The 23,402-nt window shown below is 39.7% G+C and overlaps 1 protein-coding gene across 1 annotated transcript; it reads right to left on the bottom strand.

The window, feature by feature from the left end:
* Positions 1–12,512: 12,512 nt before the first annotated feature.
* On the bottom strand, positions 12,513–13,733 carry LOC145054899 (dehydrodolichyl diphosphate synthase 2-like). Its single transcript, XM_079003162.1, has 3 exons — positions 13,264–13,733; positions 13,114–13,181; positions 12,513–13,042 (listed from the first exon to the last, which is right to left on the bottom strand). Exons 1-3 carry the CDS (start codon positions 13,624–13,626, stop codon positions 12,604–12,606), a joined length of 870 nt encoding a protein of 289 aa, XP_078859288.1. The 5' UTR covers positions 13,627–13,733; the 3' UTR covers positions 12,513–12,603.
* Between the last annotated feature and the right edge of the window lie 9,669 nt (positions 13,734–23,402).

Genomic DNA, 23,402 nt, shown 5'->3' with positions numbered 1-23,402 from the left:
CTCTAGAATCCCCTCCTTGATCGAACCGAAGATCACACGAGTCTGCTCTAAAATGATACGAGTAATCTCTGAAGAAAGAAACTCCCTGGTCTGCTCATCCATGTGCTCGCTCCCCGAGCCTGATCCTGATCCCTCCCAGGCACCACCACTGCCGGCTGCTGTCCTCGGACGCAAAACCACCATACTGAAACACATCATAGCAATATCAGAAAACTAAAATATCTCAAGGGATCATTGATACTACTACTAGCTTCCTGGCCTTGTCTCGGCCTTCCTTGATTCGAGTACGGATCCTCTGCTTTCAGTAGTACGGGCCCATACTACCTTCCACATCTATCCGTACTTTCCTCAAGAACCGCCTTGACTCCACCAAGTCACTTCTACAAGTGCTAATCTCTGCTACTCTCATCCTAGGCTTGCCCTAGGGAAACCTCAGACTCACTCAATTAGTCCTCAGCTGCTAAAGGTCTCCCTATAATGCTAGTTAACCACCACCTGAACACCATCACATGTGACGAGGATCAGATAATCCTTCAAGTAAAAGACCCGTCCCTATAACGGTTGGACTCAAACAAGAGCTGTGCCATAGGGCCAGTCCCAGCACTCTGGGATTATTCAACCCTGATCACATGTGATGTGACGTATTCACCTAATGGCTAACTCCCATCATTCAGAGTCCCACAAAGCACAAAGCAAGCAGCATTCGGATAAGGGAAACATACTCAGGCAAAACTATCCTCATAACGAGAAACTGTACTAGCATACAGTGCTAAGCTCATACTATCAGGCATAACCTAAACAGGCTATCCTACTGCTGTCTGGTCAATACTAGCATGCAATACTCATAAAGCTGTAACACATAAAACAGGCACATAAGGCATCCTCCTAGATCCTTAGTCCTATACTAGCATGCTGTTCTACTGAAGCTGGAACAATTAATCATAATAATAAAACTTGTATTGGTAATTTGGGAGTACTTACTTGAGCTCGGCTGATCGCATGCACCACACCCTTATCTTGTTTTAAAAAAAATTCTTTCTTTTTAAGTGCTTTCCAAAATTCTTTTAGAAAACATTTCCTTTTTAGAAAAATCTTTTTACTTCCCTTAGTTTGAGTTCAGATACACCCGGAAGTGCATCCGAATCCCTCAAACCAGGGCTCTGATACCAACTTGTAACAACCCAAAAATACGACCCAAAAATTTCGTTTTTCAACATAACTAAAAACCATAATCTGAGTGTCATATCATAAAACCATACATGATGTATCTCAAAATAATAATAAAACACTGTGCGAAAAACTGTATCATATCCATGTCATATAAAAATCAAGAACTAAATCAACTCCCAGGATAAAAGCTGAAGCTGTGGTGTGTGCGATGCCATCATCCCGAGCTCTTCCCTCTACTTGCGGAAGTACCTGAAACCAAAACTGAAACTGTAAGCACGAAGCTTAGTGAGCTCCCCCAAACTACCACATACCATACGATACATATATAAAGCACATACTGGGCCTTGCCCACTGCATCAGACCGAAGTCTGGAACTAGCTGCATCGGACCGAAGTCCGGAACTGACTGGGACCTTGTCCCCTGCATCGGACCAGAGTCCGGAACTAACTGCATCGGACCGAAGTCCGGAACTGACTGCATCGGACCGGAGTCCGGAACTGACTGCATCGGACCGAAGTCCGGAACTAACTGCATCGGACCGTAGTTCGGAACTGACTGCATCGGACCGAAGTTCGGAACTGACTGATCATGGCATAGCATAAAACATAACAACTATTATAAACACATAAACTGCATACTGCATCGGAACAGAGTCCGGAACACATAACATAATTATGCTTGAATCACAAAGACATCAAGCACTCTAGCTACTGCATCAGACCAAAGTCCGGAACTACTGATAATTAAACGGGCCGACATTGTGGCCGTAGACCCGTTCTTACTGAAGGGAAACTCACCTCGTGAACTGGCTGCTGAGTGAATGGCTCTGAGGGCTAACTGATGCTGCTCCGGTATCTCCCCGGCTACAAGTCCATAAACACACTCAATCAAATACTAAACACTGCACTGGGTAAAATGACTCTTTTACCCTTGGTCAAAGTCAACTCTCAGTCAAGGTCAACTCTCGGTCAAGGTCAACCCACAGTTGACCTGACTCGCCGAGTTGGGCCGCCAACTCGCCGAGTCCTTATTCTCACTCCTCGACTCTACTCGCTGCTACTCGTCGAGTATGGCATCGACTCGACGAGTACTCTCCCGATCCAAGAACTCAGACAATCTTCATCCGACTCGCCGAGTCCTATGAACAACTTGGCGAGTTGTTCTTGAGCTTAAGAAGATTGCCTTGGACTCGCCGAGTTGTATGAACAACTCGCCAAGTCCCCCCATTACTGAGTCTACCCTCAAACTCGCTGAGTCCACTCCACTACTCACTGGTCCCACTCGACACCGCTCAAAAAGGAAGAAATCGGGGACTCGCGACTCGACTCGCCGAGTCACCGCCATGCAACTATTCTACACTCGACTCTGCTCGAATCCAATACATCCAAATGATAGATCTGAGTCCAATAAGCTGATTTACCACGTAAAGTTTCCAACTTTACGTGTACAAACGCATGAACAAGGGAATAAAGGCTAAAAGATGCTTAAAAGGGGTAGATCTAGGGTTAATATGCAAAATAGCTCCATAAAGGCAATAGATCTGGGCTCTACAACTCCTAAATGAACAGATCTAAGGTTATCTCGGCATAAGAGAGCTTCCATATCAACAAAAAGCTTTGAGAAAGGCATTAACAAGATCTAGAAAGGGTTTTAGGGCATAAAAGAGAGGGAAAACTGAAGAATACCTCAAAGAGCTCTTGCTTTCCCTTGAATCTCCGCTGTGAAATCCTTCTCCTTGCTCCTTTCTTCTTCTCCTTCTTCAAGCCTTCACAAATGCACACAAGATCACCAAAAAAAACACTCAAGATCGAATTAGGGTTTTCTCACAGCTTTAGAGGGTGAAGGAGGCGAGATTGGGGGCTATAAGGTGGCTTAAATAGTGGGCAACCCGGGGATTTAGGGTTTCTCCCAGACGGACAGACTCGCCGAGTCCAGAATATGGACTCGCCGAGTCGCCAGCTAACACGTGCTTGAAATCCCGACCCGACTCGGCGAGTCAGGCTATGAACTCGCCGAGTCCCTCTTGCAAAAATTCAAAATAAATACCAAGGAATTATCATACCGGAGACGGGTCGTTACAATTCTCCCCCACTTATCTCAGACTTCGTCCTCGAAGTCTGCTACGGCTGAATCTGCAAATATCTCTGGGTAGTGCTCCCTCATCTCCTCCTCAGCCTCCCACGTCCACTCAGACCCCTTCCGGTGCTGCCACTGCACCTTCACTAACTGAATTTCCTTGTTCCTCAAGGTCTTGGTCTTTCGGTCTAGAATCGCGACCGGTCTCTCAATATAATTCAGGCTGCTATCCACCTGAATATCCTCTAGGGGAACGACTGCCGACTCATCCACCAAACACTTCCTCAACTGAGACACATGGAAAGTGTTGTGGATTTGACTAAGCTCCTCCGGAAGATCTAACTGATAAGCAACCTGACCCACCCGGGCCAAAACCCTGAAAGGACCAATAAATCTGGGGCCCAACTTGCCCCTCTTCCGGAACCTGATGACACCCTTCCAAGGTGATACCTTCAGAAGGACCATATCCCCCACCTGGAACTCCAAGTCCGAACGCCTCCTATCGGCGTAGCTTTTCTGCCGACTCTGAGCAGTCTGCAGTCTACTACGGACCTGCTGGATCAAGTCAGTCGTCTTGAGCACCACCTCCGTGCTCCCTATGACCCGCTGACCGACCTCGCCCCAACAAATCGGGGTCCTACACTTCCTCCCATACAACATCTCAAAGGGAGGTCGATCAATGCTCGCATGATAACTGTTGTTATACGAGAATTCCGCTAACGGAAGATACGTATCCCAACTGCCACCGAAATCAAGAACACATGCCCTAAGCATGTCCTCGAGAGTCTGAATCGTCCTCTCGCTCTGCCCGTCTGTCTGAGGGTGGAAAGCGGTGCTGAAAAGGAGACGAGTACCCATCTCGTCATGGAACCGCTTCCAAAATCTGGATGTGAAACGGACATCTCGGTCTGACACCACCGATACCGGCACTCCATGACGTGCCACGATCTCTCGCACATAGATATCGGCTAACTTCTCCGCCGATATACTCTCCTGGATCGGGATAAAATGAGCACTCTTCGTCAACCGATCCACTACTACCCATATCGAATCCACTCCTCGTGCGGTCCTGGGAAGCTTGGTGACAAAATCCATGGTGATGTCCTCCCATTTCCACACGGGAATGTCTAACGGCTGCATCTTGCCGTGAGGTCTCTGGTGCTCCGCCTTGACCTTCCGGCAGGTCAGGCATCTCTCGACGTACCAGGCGACGTCCCGCTTCATGCAGGGCCACCAATAATCAGGTCGAAGATCTCGATACATCTCCGTCGCCCCTGGGTGGATAGAAAACCGAGACTTATGAGCCTCATCCATCAACACTTGCCGTACTCCACCCCAGTACGGTACCCACACTCTCCCGTGAAGCGTCAGAAAACCACGACTATCATAATCAAACGAGGCTACTCGGCCCACAATCCTCTCACACTTCTGTCTCTCCTCCTTGAGGCCCTCCACCTGAGCCTCCTTGATCCGCTCCAACAACGGAGTGATCACTATCATCCTCAAACATAGATCTCTGATAGGGGCCGCCGACACCTTGTGGCTTAGGGCGTCGGCCACCACGTTGGCCTTCCCTGGATGGTAAAGGATTTCACAATCGTAATCCTTAAGCACATCCAACCACCTCCTCTGCCTCATGTTCAGACTCGGCTGATCCATAAGGTACCTCAAACTCTTGTGATCCGTGTAAATAGTACAACGGACCCCATAGAGGTAATGCCTCCAAATCTTGAGGGCAAACACAACTGCCCCCAGCTCCAAATCATGGGTAGGATAATTAGCCTCATGAGGCTTCAACTGTCTCGAGGCATAAGCTATCACATGACCTCGCTGCATCAAAACTGCTCCCATACCGGTGATCGAGGCATCACAATAGACTACGAAGTCCTCTACTCCCTCTGGCAAGGTAAGGATCGGAGCCTCGCACAATCTCTGCCTGAGGGTCTCAAACGCTGACTGCTGCTCAGGACCCCAACGAAATACCACTGACTTCCTGGTCAGTCGGGTGAGCGACACTGCTATCTTGGAGAAATCCTGAATAAATCTCCGATAATACTCTGCCAACCCTAGGAAGCTCCGAATCTCAGATGGAGACTTCGGGACCTCTCACTGCATCACGGCCTCTATCTTGGCCGGATCTACCAAAATACCCTTCTGGTTGACGAGGTGACCAAGGAACTGCACCTCGCGCAACCAGAACTCACATTTGGAGAACTTTGCGAACAGTCTCTCCCTCCTCAAAGCCTCCAGCACCTCCCGCAGGTGCTCCTCGTGCTGCTCCTGCGTCTTGGAATATACCAAGATATCATCTATGAACACTATCACTGACCGATCCAGCATCGGCCTACACACGCGGTTCATGAGATCCATGAACGCGGCTGGAGCATTGGTGAGCCCAAATGGCATCACCACAAACTCATAATGGCCATACCTGGTCCTGAAAGCAGTCTTCTGTACATCCTCATCTCTAACCCGCATCTGATGATAACCGGAGCGTAGATTGATCTTAGAGAACCAAGACGCTCCCTGAAGCTGATCAAACAAATCATCTATCCTCGGAAGTGGGTAACGGTTCTTCACCGTTACCTTATTCAACTCCCGATAATCTATACACATACGATGCGACCCATCCTTCTTCCTCACAAACAGGATCGACGCTCCCCAAGGCGAACTGCTCGGCCGAATGAAACCCTTGTCTAACAGCTCCTGCAGCTGTGTAGACAACTCCTGCATCTCAGGGGGAGCTAGTCGATACGGTGCTTTGGCTATCGGAGCCGCACCAGGAATTAGGTCGATCCTGAACTCGACCTGTCTCTCAGGAGGTATCCCCGGCAAATCCTCGGGAAACACGTCCGGGTAGTCTCGAACAATGGGAACATCATCAACTGTCGTCTTGCCCTTCTCCCGGGCATCCAAAACGTAAGCTACAAAACCGGCGCAACCCTGCTGAACATAGCGCCTCGTCCTTGCGGCGGAACAAAAGGTCGGTCCTCGCTGTGGCCTCTCGCCCTGAATCACTAACTCTCCCCCACTGGGAGTGCGAACCCTCACTAGCTGAAGCTCACAATCAATCACCGCCCCATTGGGGCTTAGCCAATCCATGCCCACAATAACCTTATTCCCTCGCAGAGGAATAGGTACCAGATCCACTGAAAACTGCTCATCAAATAACTGAAGGGAACACCCTCTATGCACTCTGCCGACCCTCACGGTCCTATCAGCTGCTATCTCAACCTCTAATGGACAATTCAGCTCCCCTGGAGCTCTACTAAATCTCTTGCTAAGCGCAAGTGATACGAATGATCGGGTAGCCCCCGAATCGAATAATACCATAGCAGAAATGCCGTTCACAGAGAACGACCCTGAATAAAACATACAATCATAAGCAATACTCAAACGATAATAATAATAAAGAGATGAAGAAAGATACATACCCGTCACCACATCAGGAGTCGCTCGTGCCTCCTCTGCTGTCATCTGAAACGCCCTGCTCTTCGCCACTGGCGTCTCGGCTCGGCCCTGCCGGCCATCTGTAATCCTCAAGGTAGCAGGGGCAGGTGCAACCACCTTCCCTGCTGCAGCTAAACTCGGACACTGGGACTTTTTATGTCCCCTCTGGCTGCACTGAAAGCAAATCAGATCTGATGCTGCGACGGCAGTAGCAGGGGTCGTGCAATCCCTACTCAAATGCCCAATCCGACCGCACTTGTAGCAGCCGGAACTCCCTGCCTTGCACGCTCCCTCGTGCAATCTCCCACACTTGCCACATCGACCGTGGCTCTGCTGACTCCTAGATCTGTGATCCGAAACCTTGGGCTTTTTGCCCGAACCGCCTGTACCTGAAACCGCCTCCGGTTTCCTCTTCTTTTCCATCTCGAGATCAATCTCCCTCTCCCGAGCCCTAGCAATCATATCTTCCAGCGTTTTACAGCTGGACCGGCTCACAAACTGGCGAATATCGCTCCGCAACATCTCATGATATCGGGCCTTCTTCATTTCCTCATCAGCTACGTACTGAGGAACGAGAAGAGCCCTCTCCCTGAACTTGGCAGTGATCTCCGCCACTGTCTCTGTAGTCTGGGTGAGAAATCAGCCCAGGTCATGGCGTCCAATGCTACATCATCCCCAATGGCATGTCCGACCTCCTCCCACCAATCCCGTGCCCTGTCCTTCAGAAGACAGGACGCCAGTCTGACCTTGTCCCCCTCGGGACATCTGCTAGTGCGGAAAGCGTTGGCCACATCCGCCAACCATCTGGTGCTCGCTATGGGGTCTCGCGCCCCATGATAGTCCGGAGCTCGACATGCCCTGAACTCCCTGAAAGTAAGGGTGCGCGACCCCATCATGGCCGCCACCTCGGCACGGAAGGTGCCCAATCTCTCATCCATCAGCTCTAGAATCCCCTCCTTGATCGAACCGAAGATCACACGAGTCTGCTCTAAAATGATACGAGTAATCTCTGAAGAAAGAAACTCCCTGGTCTGCTCATCCATGTGCTCGCTCCCCGAGCCTGATCCTGATCCCTCCCAGGCACCACCACTGCCGGCTGCTGTCCTCGGACGCAAAACCACCATACTGAAACACATCATAGCAATATCAGAAAACTAAAATATCTCAAGGGATCATTGATACTACTACTAGCTTCCTGGCCTTGTCTCGGCCTTCCTTGATTCGAGTACGGATCCTCTGCTTTCAGTAGTACGGGCCCATACTACCTTCCACATCTATCCGTACTTTCCTCAAGAACCGCCTTGACTCCACCAAGTCACTTCTACAAGTGCTAATCTCTGCTACTCTCATCCTAGGCTTGCCCTAGGGAAACCTCAGACTCACTCAATTAGTCCTCAGCTGCTAAAGGTCTCCCTATAATGCTAGTTAACCACCACCTGAACACCATCACATGTGACGAGGATCAGATAATCCTTCAAGTAAAAGACCCGTCCCTATAACGGTTGGACTCAAACAAGAGCTGTGCCATAGGGCCAGTCCCAGCACTCTGGGATTATTCAACCCTGATCACATGTGATGTGACGTATTCACCTAATGGCTAACTCCCATCATTCAGAGTCCCACAAAGCACAAAGCAAGCAGCATTCGGATAAGGGAAACATACTCAGGCAAAACTATCCTCATAACGAGAAACTGTACTAGCATACAGTGCTAAGCTCATACTATCAGGCATAACCTAAACAGGCTATCCTACTGCTGTCTGGTCAATACTAGCATGCAATACTCATAAAGCTGTAACACATAAAACAGGCACATAAGGCATCCTCCTAGATCCTTAGTCCTATACTAGCATGCTGTTCTACTGAAGCTGGAACAATTAATCATAATAATAAAACTTGTATTGGTAATTTGGGAGTACTTACTTGAGCTCGGCTGATCGCATGCACCACACCCTTATCTTGTTTTAAAAAAAATTCTTTCTTTTTAAGTGCTTTCCAAAATTCTTTTAGAAAACATTTCCTTTTTAGAAAAATCTTTTTACTTCCCTTAGTTTGAGTTCAGATACACCCGGAAGTGCATCCGAATCCCTCAAACCAGGGCTCTGATACCAACTTGTAACAACCCAAAAATACGACCCAAAAATTTTGTTTTTCAACATAACTAAAAACCATAATCTGAGTGTCATATCATAAAACCATACATGATGTATCTCAAAATAATAATAAAACACTGTGCGAAAAACTGTATCATATCCATGTCATATAAAAATCAAGAACTAAATCAACTCCCAGGATAAAAGCTGAAGCTGTGGTGTGTGCGATGCCATCATCCCGAGCTCTTCCCTCTACTTGCGGAAGTACCTGAAACCAAAACTGAAACTGTAAGCACGAAGCTTAGTGAGCTCCCCCAAACTACCACATACCATACGATACATATATAAAGGACATACTGGGCCTTGCCCACTGCATCAGACCGAAGTCTGGAACTAGCTGCATCGGACCGAAGTCCGGAACTGACTGGGACCTTGTCCCCTGCATCGGACCAGAGTCCGGAACTAACTGCATCGGACCGAAGTCCGGAACTGACTGCATCGGACCGGAGTCCGGAACTGACTGCATCGGACCGAAGTCCGGAACTAACTGCATCGGACCGTAGTCCGGAACTGACTGCATCGGACCGAAGTTCGGAACTGACTGATCATGGCATAGCATAAAACATAACAACTATTATAAACACATAAACTGCATACTGCATCGGAACAGAGTCCGGAACACATAACATAATTATGCTTGAATCACAAAGACATCAAGCACTCTAGCTACTGCATCAGACCAAAGTCCGGAACTACTGATAATTAAACGGGCCGACATTGTGGCCGTAGACCCGTTCTTACTGAAGGGAAACTCACCTCGTGAACTGGCTGCTGAGTGAATGGCTCTGAGGGCTAACTGCTGCTGCTCCGGTATCTCCCCGGCTACAAGTCCATAAACACACTCAATCAAATACTAAACACTGCACTGGGTAAAATGACTCTTTTACCCTTGGTCAAAGTCAACTCTCAGTCAAGGTCAACTCTCGGTCAAGGTCAACCCACAGTTGACCTGACTCGCCGAGTTGGGCCGCCAACTCGCCGAGTCCTTATTCTCACTCCTCGACTCTACTCGCTGCTACTCGTCGAGTATGGCATCGACTCGACGAGTACTCTCCCGATCCAAGAACTCAGACAATCTTCATCCGACTCGCCGAGTCCTATGAACAACTTGGCGAGTTGTTCTTGAGCTTAAGAAGATTGCCTTGGACTCGCCGAGTTGTATGAACAACTCGCCAAGTCCCCCCATTACTGAGTCTACCCTCAAACTCGCTGAGTCCACTCCACTACTCATTAGTCCCACTCGACACCGCTCAAAAAGGAAGAAATCGGGGACTCGTGACTCGACTCGCCGAGTCACCGCCATGCAACTATTCTACACTCGACTCTGCTCGAATCCAATACATCCAAATGATAGATCTGAGTCCAATAAGCTGATTTACCACGTAAAGTTTCCAACTTTACGTGTACAAACGCATGAACAAGGGAATAAAGGCTAAAAGATGCTTAAAAGGGGTAGATCTAGGGTTAATATGCAAAATAGCTCCATAAAGGCAATAGATCTGGGCTCTACAACTCCTAAATGAATAGATCTAAGGTTATCTCGGCATAAGAGAGCTTCCATATCAACATAAAGCTTTGAGAAAGGCATTAACAAGATCTAGAAAGGGTTTTAGGGCATAAAAGAGAGGGAAAACTGAAGAATACCTCAAAGAGCTCTTGCTTTCCCTTGAATCTCCGCTGTGAAATCCTTCTCCTTGCTCCTTTCTTCTTCTCCTTCTTCAAGCCTTCACAAATGCACACAAGATCACCAAAAAAAACACTCAAGATCGAATTAGGGTTTTCTCACAGCTTTAGAGGGTGAAGGAGGCGAGATTGGGGGCTATAAGGTGGCTTAAATAGTGGGAAACCCGGGGATTTAGGGTTTCTCCCAGACGGACAGACTCGCCGAGTCCAGAATATGGACTCGCCGAGTCGCCAGCTAACACGTGCTCGAAATCCCGACCCTACTCGGCGAGTCAGGCTATGAACTCGCCGAGTCCCTCTTGCAAAAATTCAAAATAAATACCAAGGAATTATCATACCGGAGACGGGTCGTTACACAATCTTAACAAGGCATCACCAGGAAAATCACAGAGAAAGACAATAACTTATATGATATTCGATTAAAATGAAGCTTTTGTTTCTACTATATTCTGATGACCAAGTAGTTATCCAAGTGTGAGATTGAAATAGGAAATTGATTTTTAAAAATCATAAACCTTTCAAACACACTTGATAGTCTTAATATCCTATTCTTGTTTATAACCTTACAATGATTTGAACACAACCTTTATTGAAGTTAGATATGAAATAGTTTTTTCATTTATTTGAAACCATATTATATTCCTTTAGGTTGGTTGTTCTGGGTGGTTTTCTTCTACTTGCTCTTCTCCTTCTTGTAACGTCCAAAATTATATGTTATTCTTGTCAATTCCTTCTTGCAATATGGTCTAGGTAAACTATATAAATAAACAAATGTGATCTTAATTATGTGAATATGGTGTGATCACTAATTATTTTAGGTGATGTAAAGATGCTTGAAAATTGAAACGGATTCCACTAAATTCTACCTAAGATAGTTTGGTTAACTATATTGGTGAATAAGCACTTGTTTAGATCATGCACTACAATCTAAGCTCATGTAAAATCAAGTATATCGTCATTTAAAAAAAACTAGTTTATGTAATTTAATTCGTTACTCGTTAGAACTAAGGAATTAAGGGTCTTTTTTCCAGCTCGTTCTAGGCAATTGAATCCTCAAGACCGGCCCCGACAGTGTTAGTACATTTTCACGTTATGTTTCTTAGAGTGAAATGTGCGTCAGAAAATAGTGAAAATGATGAAATTGTGTTAGTCAAAACTCTTCAAACTTTCCGTGCAGAAAGTAACGAACCTTTCCGATTTGTATAGTTTTGGCAAGTTATAATTGGGTGCAAAAAATGACGTCAATATGTCGAATCAAGTTGTGTTATTTTCATGTTTTGATGTTTGTTATGTTTAAATTTCAAGTATCTTGTGTTTTATTTAATTTTAAGCTCGTTATCTTTCATTTAATTTCAAGTGAATTTGTCTTTTTAATTTTAATGAAAATTTAGTATTATATAAATTAATTTTAGTTTTAAATAAGAGAAAAAAAATCTTATGACAAAAGTGGCAAACGATCCCCTTTAAATGACAAGATCTTGAAGAGATGATGCGGTAAAAGTGATAATACATTTAGCTTTTATCATTCAACACAACATGAAAATCAACATCAATTATTTGTTAGTGTGACGTGCTCTTGAATTAGTTTGGTGGTGATTTTGCGTAATCTACTATGTATTGTTTGGCTTAAAGGAAGAAGAAAGATAGTAATTATAAGATTTCGAGTGAAGAACAAATCCAAAATCACCGGTCATTGCCAAAAATACAAAATCAACGTCTTACGTTGGAGCAAGATACTAAAGGGTTATTTTGTAAGCCTCTTAATAGAACCATTAAGAGACAACCTTTTAAAAGCTTTTAGTATGCACTATTTCACCTCAATTTTGCTCATTTAGCTGTTGGTAGTCTAGTCTCAGTTTGCTTTGCATTAGCATTCGTATCCTTGATATGAAGCTTATGTTGGTGATTTCATTAAATATCTTGAAGCAAACCGTTTGATGAGGAAGTTACATTTTATATGATATATTTGACAAAAAAAAAATACAAAGAAATTGAAATATATATACCATTGCAATAGAATACTTATCTTCGTTTTGAGTGTTACATAGTTACATTATTAGCCCACGAATATCTCATCCCCCATATCGTCTCCGTCTCTGTTGAAAAGTATGAAAAGCACGTAGAAGTTCATCTTCTCCAAAATCCGGCCAAAGGGTTTCAGTGAAGTATAGTTCAGTATATGCCAATTGCCACAAAAAGAAGTTGCTCACTCTAATCTCCCCACTTGTCCGAATAAGAAGATCAGGGTCTGGAAACCGCATCAAGTTCATACAAAGTTCATTATCGATCATAAACTCATTGATTTCTTCAGGTTCAACCTCACCATCTTTGACTTTTTGGCAGATGCTTTGACAAGCTTGGACGATATCATACTTCCCACTGTAATTAATCGCTATAACAAGATTGAGTCGTGAATTGTTCTTCGTGGTGTTCTCACAATGTGTAATGAAATCTCGTAATGACTGTGGAAGCTTAGATATGTCTCCAATGACAGAAACTCGGATTTCGTCCCTGTCATCAGAATTACATTTTGAAAGTGGATTGAAATTGATTGAAAACTTATTCTAAGCGCTGGAAATTACCTCGACATAGAAGCAACTTCATCTTTTAATGTGCTTTCAAGCAGTCTCATTAAGAAATCGACTTCAACCTACCATAAACACAACCAATCAATCGACTGAACCCACAAAAATTCTGATGAAATTGGAATTCAATTTCAATATTACACATACTTTGGGTCTTAACCAGTTGTCAGATGAGAAGGCGAAGACTGTAAGAACTTGTATTCCCCACTTACGGCACAGATCCACCACGACCTTCAATGCTCCGACACCGGCTAAGTAGCCCGCCTGGGGCATCAATCCTCGCGACCGAGCCCATCTCCTATTTCCGTCCATGATGACTGCAACGTGCTTCGGCATTAACTCGCGATGGAGTCCCACCGGAGTAACAATCGGTTCCTCCGGCGAAGTGATTCCAACTCCGGCATATTGGTCGTTGGTGAATACATGAAGACGGGGGTTGTTGGTTATTAGAGAGAAGGGGTTTGAAAGGCAATAGCGAGGATTGGGCAAGGAAAGGGAAAGAGATAGCATTATGAAAGAGGGTTTTCACTTTTGAGGTATGCAGATTGGAGGGAGATGAAGGAATAACCCGACACGACGTCGTCCAACCCTTCGCCTTTGTATAGTTGTCCAAGTTTAGATTAAGCCGGTGGTTACTAGGATCATTATTACATCCAAAAGTAACTTCATAATTCTAGTCTTTATCTCTTCTAGTCTTCTATTATAAATGAATATTTTTTTTGTCATATATTCTTTTCTATTTTATTTGGATACTCTTTTCTATTTTATTTGGATACATGGTATTTTCTAGAAATTTTAAAATTTTTATTTTCAGTTTATTGTATTTTTCATTTTATTAAATTAAAATTTCACATTTAATATGTAAAGTAATATATATGTAAGATATTTATTAGAAAGAGTTTATACATCTAATGTATTTAATACATTAAAGCCTTATTAATTTTAATAATTCAAAATTTTCTCATTTCTCTTATAAATTAAAACTTTTCAAATTGTTAAAATTTTATATTTAATTTTTTTTAAATAAACTCATGTAATACATGGGTCTAGGCCTGGCAATGGAGTGAGTTTTGACCCTGATCCGATCCAAACCCTTAACAATTATACGAGTTTGGAGCATAGTTTTTGATTCCTTTACCCGTTAACGACTCGTACCCGCTAACCATTTTATTAAAAGGGTCGGGTATAGATCATCATCGATCCGCTCCATTTATAACCCGCCCCATATAAATTTTAAAATTATACATTTATATTTTATGCCGCCTAAATTTTACTTTAAATTCCAAATTAAAGTCCAAAGACTAAACTATTTATACATAGGATTCGGGGACTCAACTTCTAGACTTTCATTATTCTCTCAAGAATCATGATGTCATTTCATTTATATTTCATCATGTAATCACCAATTTCATTTATAAATCAATAAATTCATTTATCAACTTGAAGAAAGTTTATAATTGTCATTCTCTATCAATGCAATCAATGATCAAAAACTAATTAGAAGTAACTACAACAATGATTTTAATTTCAATCAAAAGTTTTCGAGTACATAATGTGTTTTCTAAATCAACATTTGTTTTATTTAACAAATGTGATTTTATGATTTAAGTAAAATGTGTTTGATTATTCAAAAAACCTACGGGTTACGGGGTGGGTTTGGATATATGCTGATTCGGTGGATAAGGGTATGGGTTTGATTATTCAAAACTCTACGGGTTTGGATCGGGTTTTGGAATTTGTTAAAAGGGTTTGGATTAAGGTCGATTCGCTCCAAACCCGCCCCATTGTCAGGTCTACATGGGTCTCACACCTAGTTATATATTAGAACGGGGAGTAGGCAATAAGATAATAAGATGTAACATTAAGTTGTGTCACCTCACATGTTACATAGAAAATATTGTTATAATACCAAGTAGAGAAATATGCAACAAGATGCAACACCAACTTTTTGAGAATAAATATGTTTTATTTTTTATTTTTTTTTGAATTTAGTTTTCTTTTTTTTTCGTTTTTTTTTCATTTTTTTCTTTTTACGTTTTTTTAATCACTAAAATGAATATATTTTTATAAAACATAAAATTTTAAAAACAAAAAAACACATAATATTAAAAATCTAAAATTACGATTACAATTAAAAAAACATAATTTTAAACCTAAAATCATAACTACAATACCATTCAAATTACTCCTAAAACCACACAACAATACTAGTAATTCAACAATACTCCTAAAACACCATTCAAATTACTCCTAAAATCATAATTAACCCAAATAATTCTTCCTAATTTGATCTTTCATTGCTTGTAGCACCGCTAGATCTTGAGACGTCAAACCCTCCTCGCTAGTTCGAAGAATTGACAATTGTTCTGTCATTAGCTCCCTATCTTTTTGCTCTTGCTTCTCCCGTGCCTGCCTTTCTAGGAAATCCAAATGACGACGTTTAGGTTGATGTGATTCCGTACGTCCGACACGTCGATCGAGCTCGAATTGCGAGACCTTTTGGATTGAACCTCCGACGATGTAGGCGTTTTATTCCACTTTGGATCCGCTCACAACAACTCCCATGATTTTTCAAACTCGAAAACATGTCCCATTTCGACCCGATATTGTTCTTTTGCTGATTTGAACAAATCGAATTCGTTGGTTCCGCTTTGCTGTTGCGCCTCAAGCCGGTTGTAAATACCGTTGAATTTGTTGCACCGCTTAGTTATTTGACTCCATTTGCTGCTCAACATGTCATTGTTACGATATAGATTTTTCTTCAATATAGCGTGAAACTTGTCGCGTACCGCCCCCCCCAATAAGCTCCTTTCTTCATTCCATTTCTGTGGAGTTCGTCTTTTGAAGTCGTACACACAGTCGCCGTCAAAGCATATTTCTCCTCCGGTGCCCATCATTGTGGAACGTCTGCATTTTCTGTTTCAACCGCTATCGATTTCCCATTCGATTTTACTTTCCCTTTCCCTCTCCTACTACCTCCCGCTTCCACTTCAACCGATGATTGTGTTGTAGGTGGGGGTTGGTTGGTTGTTTGTTGCATCGACGTAAAAGTAGGGAAAATATTTTGTTGTAAATTTGGGTTTTGACCAAATATATTTTGTTGAAGGTCAGGTGAGTTGGGAAATTGCAGTGGTGGTGAAGCGGGATTGAAAGCGGCGCCTTGGTATGAGATTTTGTGGTGATCCTTGAGACAATAAAATGTTAAAATAATTTTCATAACCTGCAAATCCGAGAAGTGAGGTTGTGTTTGGTTGTGTGTTTGGGTTTGATGATGGAGGGGGGGGGGGTGTTTGGGTTTTGATCCATTTTTTGATTAAGAAAGTGTATAAAATATAGAGAGAATGATAAAAAGATGTAAAAGCTGAACTAAAATGAGTATATATATATATATATATATATATATATATATATATATATATATATATATGTATGTATATATATATATATATATATAGAAAGAGAGAGAGAGAGAGAGAGAGAGAGAGAGAGAGTGTGTGCTAGGTTGAGGTATTTAAAGTAATTATTGTGTTATTGTATGCATAAATGTGGGCCAATCAAAATTAAATAATTAATTAAATAAATAAGAGTAATTTAGTAATTTGCTTAGTAAATTCTAAAAATAATCCCTTAATAATGGTATTGACTAAATAAATAAGTGTGTCTTCCTCAATCTCCCACCCGATAAAGCCCTAGCATCCTAGAGGGTATCGAAGCTTTCGGATCGTGTTCGGAAACCCCTCACTGATCGTCCACAAGTTCTAATCGGAAATCCGGAGTTGTAGCCTTTATCTAATCGAGAGTTGAGAATTACTGTACATCTAATCGAAGGTAGTCATGGAGGAACCCCTCACTGTCATAGGAATTTTTCAAACTCATACCCACATAACTACAACATATCAATCGATTGTATTCATCAATTTCGTCTTCGATAGCAAAACCCCACATGGTCAACTATGTAGAAAGTTAAAGGGGGACGGTGTTTTTGTTCGATATCTGGGGCAACGTATTTGGTAGATCTTCCCAACAATTTCAATTAGAATATTTGCATTCGTTGATTATATTAGTAAAATAATTTTGTACAGTAATTGTTGTAATCCGTTAGCTTGATATTGGTCGTTGCATTAATTTTTTTTAGGGTTTCAGAATTCAAGGACGATAACTAGGAAATCATCTACTTGCGGTTTCTGCGAGAACTCGAATCTAGCTTCTATTTGCTCGAGTTGTGTCAAGTATAGGTGTTAACACGCTGCCGCACACGTATTAAACAAATAAATTTATCACTGCTGGTTGCACTAAAAATATAGCACAGGCAAGCAGGGTCGAATCCCCAGGGACACAGCCTAAAAGTCGATGCCTTTTTGCATCAGGCACATCCAGTCAAAATAGAAATTATAAAAGGGGGTTATAAATTAAACTAAAAACTAAAATTGCAGTGATATTAAACTAAATGAAAATCAATAATAAAAACGGTTTCAGTTCTGCTGCGACTTTCCTAATCATGTAACTGATCCAGATCTGATTATTTGTGATGCGTTCTATCTAAGCTGGTACTGAGAAAAACTAACAAGCTCTAGTAATTTCTCTTTTACCTTAATTAGTTAACCAAAACAAGCTCTTTAATTCACCCTAAATTTTTACTGTTCAATTAAACAAGCTCTTAATTAAATCAGAAAAATTGCTTTATGATTTGTGTAAAATTCCCAGCAATACCTAATACTTCTCACAAGGTCGGAAGCGTAAAGGTATGCTTTTTACAGTTTATAATAAAGTCAAATCCCAAACTCGGAACCGATTTAATACTTGTTACTTTTACCAATTTATTAGAAAAATTATGAATTCTATTAACTGATTAACTGAAATGATAAAATCCTAGCTAGGTGATCAGACTAACAAGAATTCAAATCAAACATTCATTAAGCTCAAAATTGAAGAATCTAGATAGAAACACAAATAAAAATCCAGATCTAATGATCAATCACATGAAAAGTACTTGTCTTTTGCAGAATTGAAAACTAGGGTTTAGCCAGACATGGCTAAAATCCTATCTAAAACAATAAAAAGAAACATTAAACTACTAAATCTTACTAAACTAAACATAGGAGATGATCCACATTCTTCAGATCTTCAGAAATTGATGAAAGTAGAGAAGAAACGCCTCCAAAATCGTATTTTCGTCGTCTGGAACCTCTGGAATCGCCAACTTAGGTTACAGGAATGCTATCAGGGTCTATTTATACGTCCAGTAGCAAAAACGGTGCACCTGTGATCGCATGTACACAACCTGCGATCGCAGGTTTTGAAATAAACGCGTCTGGTGTCTTTTTAATGAAGTAGGATGCTATTTTGACACTTTTTGGCCAACCTGCGATCGCATGTACACAACCTGCGATCGCAGGTATTGAGTTTTCACTCCCGGATGGATTTTGGGCACAAAAGAACCTCGAAGGCAACCTGCGACCACACCTGTGATCGCAAAAAGGGTCACCTATGATCGCAAGGAGAAAACCTGCGATCGCAGGTTGTGCCTATGAGGTCCAAAATTTCGTCTATTTTCATATCATTTTGAATCGCGTCAATCGGAGTACGGTTCTCGAGATATGGTCAAAATACTGATAGGGGGTCAAAGCTGCCAGCAACATCCTTTAACTTTAGATTGCATATTCTATCTTCGTGTGATCAATTCAATCCAATGTTTCTTGACCAAAGCATCTTGCAAGCATTCCTCAACATACTCCATAATTCCCAAGCTCCATTTTAAGCTCCAAACACGCATCCAACTGCTCCCAAAGCACTGCTCCACTCGAACTATCTGAAATTGACATAAAAACATAAGCAGTACGAGAATTCTAACGAAAGACATGAGCTGAACATTGTTTATCTAAATGACATTCAAATGTACAAAATATGATGCTAAAATGATGATAATAACTACCCTATAAGATGCATAAAATGGCATCTAACAACAGGTAAAATTTTTGATATTTTTTTAGTATTTTGTAGTGTTTTAATTTAGCAATTCCGCTTGAACAGGCATCAATTTGTACTCCATTTGCTCCCAAAGTGGATTTACATTCGAATTTTGAAACTTGAATTGATATCTCCTTTATACAGGTTGAATTCATATGGCACAAATTTGACATCATTAAAGAGTCGTCGAGATTCTTTATACTCAAAATTAAGTGAAGTTCTTGTTGCAAAGGTTTGATCATCTCCACAGCTTGTCTTTTTTCTGATTCTTTTAACAGGAAATGATTAATTTGCTTTTCATGTTCCTCTCTACTTGTTTGATTTCTTCATACCCATTAGTTGCTCCGATCAGTAACAGGTTCTCTTCCCTTTTCTTTTTGTTTGAATGTTAGATAGAAATCATTGGGGTGTTTGGGTTTGTTTCATTTGATAGAAACCAAAGGGTGTTTGGATTGGGTGTTTGACAGGGAAGGAATGGAAATCAAAAGCAGATCGCTCATTACACACTTCATCATATTCAGCCTCGTGTTGTATCATTTGAGGAACAGGTTTATTTCATACTAAATCAGCAACCATCTATCATCTATGCATAGTTCAGTAGCAACATCAGAACGTTTTGAAGTAGAGATAAAGTACATTGGTTTGTTGGAGGTGCAACATTTTTGTGAGTAGGACTCTATATGTCATCCCAAGATGGTGTTAGCTCTTTTTATATTATCTACTAAGATAGTCTCGTTAGGCTCTATAAGATGACATCCGTTAGTGGTTTTATTTTATTTGGGACTAATATACATATCAGAATGAGCAGTTTTTTGGCTGCATTTTACGAATTGATTCATATTTCAATTTAGGTTTTTTTTTCCTGATTTAACACTTCATTTATGTGGACAATGCAGGATCTTGACACGGTTGAATTCTAAAAAGGTATCAAGTATGTTTATGTAGATAATTCAATGGATGATATTGGTGAGATTCCAATTCTATTGGAATGGAATCACGAATTCCAATTCTGTTGGAATGGAATGACTTATTCCAATTCTGTTGGAATCATATAAGTTGATGCTTGAAGAAGGGGCCACAAAATTGAAACGGACCACATTATTCTTTTAGAATGTATTAATCGTTGTTAGATTTTGATATTTTCTTTCCCGTTTTGATTGTTTTTTAGTTTTATTCTTTAACAATAAATGTAATTCTTAACCATTGTTACCGTATTCTATAAGAAATAATGTATTTTTTTGTTTTTATTCTTCAATTGATTGTTCAAGAATTTGTTATTCTACAAGAAGTTTTTAAATTCATGATCAAGAAATAGGTTCAAGAATATTTTTATTATTTATGGTTCAAGAATATTTTTATTTTTGAATATACTCATAAACATATTCTGTCAGAATGTCCGAATTAAAAGAATTATAATTCATAGAATTGGATTTTTAAAATTAATAGAATCTATGATCCCTTAAAGAATGCAATTTTCCTTTATTAAATCTATATTAATTGACTAAATTACCCTTGTAATTAATTAAGATGATATTTTTCAATTATAGTTAATTCAATAATATATATATTAATCACTTTCTTAAAATAAGTATGCATACAATAACACAATAATTACTTTGAATAGAATAACCTAAGTATATATATATATATATATATATATATATATATATATATATATATATAAAGTTAAAAAGGTATTTTTTATTTCAAATATTGACCGTTTGCAACAGTCATTAACCCACTGAACGTATATATTTTTGTCGTTTCAATACGTCGCAACAGCCAAGAGAAATTGCTTAACGAGATGCAACGAGTAGGGGGCGGTGTTCCCCCGTTAAGACAGCGTTAAGGTCGTCCACCTCAACCACAACGAGTCTCAACGAGACCCATACCGCATCCTCTTAAAAGAGAAATTTGAGGATATCACTTTCAATAATCATGGTCATTCATTGTGTTTCCATGATTAATTTCAACCATCGAATCATTTTAATGATGTCATCATAAAATAAAATAAATTTAATATTAACTAAATTAAGTTGATTTACGTTTCGGAAGTTGAAAACTTATTAATGGTGACTGGGATTTTTAATTGGAATTTATTGAAGTGAAATAAATGTCAGCATAATTATCAAAACATAAATATGGTTCCTTTTTCAAATCAAATAATTTGTATATATCTTTTATAATTATAGAATTTGAAATCAAAGAATTCAAAATAGTATGATATGAATCACAATATTAATTTCTTCATATCCTTTCCAAAATCATTGTTCAAAATTACGTATAAGTATAATCTCATTCAGTTGTTATCACAATTTCATGAAATTTGGACTTTGCAGCATCACGTTCGAATGTCAGCTTCATAAGGTTAGCAATTTTTTTGATTGACTGATTAATTTCTTATATCTGTAATAGTTTATTTGTTCAGTATATGTATCAATGGCTTAGTGAGTTTTTGATAAACGAATTCTATGTTCTCTCTCTCTCTCTCTCTCTCTCTCTCTCTCTCTCTCGCACTCGCTCGCTCTGTGTGTGTGTGTTTGGATTATATTCTATTTTTGGATCGGATGAAGTAAAATTCAGTTTAATTAGTTATGTATTAATTGGATTTGATTCTGTGTTTTGATCGGATGAAAATAGAAATAAAGAAAAGTAAAAATGGAGTACCTTCCCGAAAGGTTTAGTGTCTACGTATATTATTTCTTCAAAATGACTTATTTACCCTTGCAATAAAACTACTTTTTTGGGAATGATTCATATATTTCTTTAATATATGTTTGTGTCTCTGTTTCTCAATCAACATATGCATTTTTTTTCCAGAGGTAAAAAAGAAAAAAGGCAATGTACTTTTGATATTGCAAGTGTTATCATCCTCGTACGTACGACAAAGCTTATAACTTGGGGTGGTAAGAATATTTTTTATTATAAATGTCCATGTCATTACATTAATATTTTATTTATAAGATAAATTAATTTACAAATTTAATTGTTATTTCCAGGTGAGCATCAAGTGAGTAACTGTCTATTTGGGTCGAGATTACATATTAATGATGACATGTCTCATTTTTCAGAATTCAAAAAAGCATATGTCTTTTATCATTAATTAATAGCTTAATGTTTGTTTTTCCTTATTCTTGATCATTAATTATTTATATTGTTTACCTTCTTTATTTTTTTCTTCTTATATGTAGTATTGTTGTTATGGATTTGAATGTTGAGTCTTCCATTAGTACTACACAGCTTAACATCGATGATGTTGTGGCCAAGACAGAAGATTACTACCTCCATTTCCCAATCAAGAACATTGATAATATTCTAGATTACAATGAGGTATACTTAACAATATTAATATTTTTCCATTAATTTTACAAATTTATGGCATATAACACAATGATTATATATATATATATATATATATATGTGTGTGTGTGTGTGTGTGTGTGTGTGTGTCTATATATATATATATATATATATATATATATATATATATATATATATATATATATATATATATAATATGAAATAGGAAATTGGTTTGTCCATTATTGCTACTGTTATCGGTTTTGATTTAGACGAAGGTTGGTATTCTTTTTATTGTGGTGACTGTTCAAAAAAAGTAAGTAAGAATGATGATGATACTAATGCTTAATCATTTACTTGTGATGGTTGTGCTGGAGTTTATGATGTTTACAGCAAGTAAGTTCATAATTTTACATTTGTAAAGTTTTTGTGCCATTAGTCTATATTTGAATGTTTCCAATTTTATTTCATTGTCCATTAAAGTGTTATTTTATAATTTTGAGGGTGAGGGTCATAATTCATGTTCAATATAAAATTGGGTCCGCTTCTTTTGTATTGTTTGACCGTCATGTTAAAGATGTTATTTACTGTGGTAATCAATTGACGGAAACGATATGAAAGACAACGTTAATTTTTTTAATCATCAACTCATCTCTTATTTTGCTTTATGATATTAATGTTGTTTAATATATGTATTGATGAATTAAATAAATTCATTTTAACCCATTAATATATACAATTCTTTTAACATAAAAAATTGTCTATAAATATGTCATTCAACACTTTGTACTTTTTTATGCGTTCCCCCCGCGTTTGACGCGAGTTATAATCTAGTACGGTGTTATAACACCAACTATGAACATAGACAACACCAAATAACACTCTTTATTTTCTATTTATTTTTTGTTTTTTTTTCGATTTTTTAATTTCTAGTATTCGAATTGTTTTTTTATATCATAATATTTATAAAAAAAACATATAAATTAACAACACATGTAATTTAATTAAATCCTAAGTTA

The sequence above is a fragment of the Lactuca serriola genome, chromosome 5 (assembly GCF_051521515.1).
Source record: "Lactuca serriola cultivar US96UC23 chromosome 5, Lser_US96UC23_V15, whole genome shotgun sequence".
Classification (NCBI taxonomy): domain Eukaryota; kingdom Viridiplantae; phylum Streptophyta; class Magnoliopsida; order Asterales; family Asteraceae; genus Lactuca; species Lactuca serriola.
Note: the sequence above shows the minus strand (reverse complement) of the source record. Positions and strands in the feature narration are given on the sequence as shown.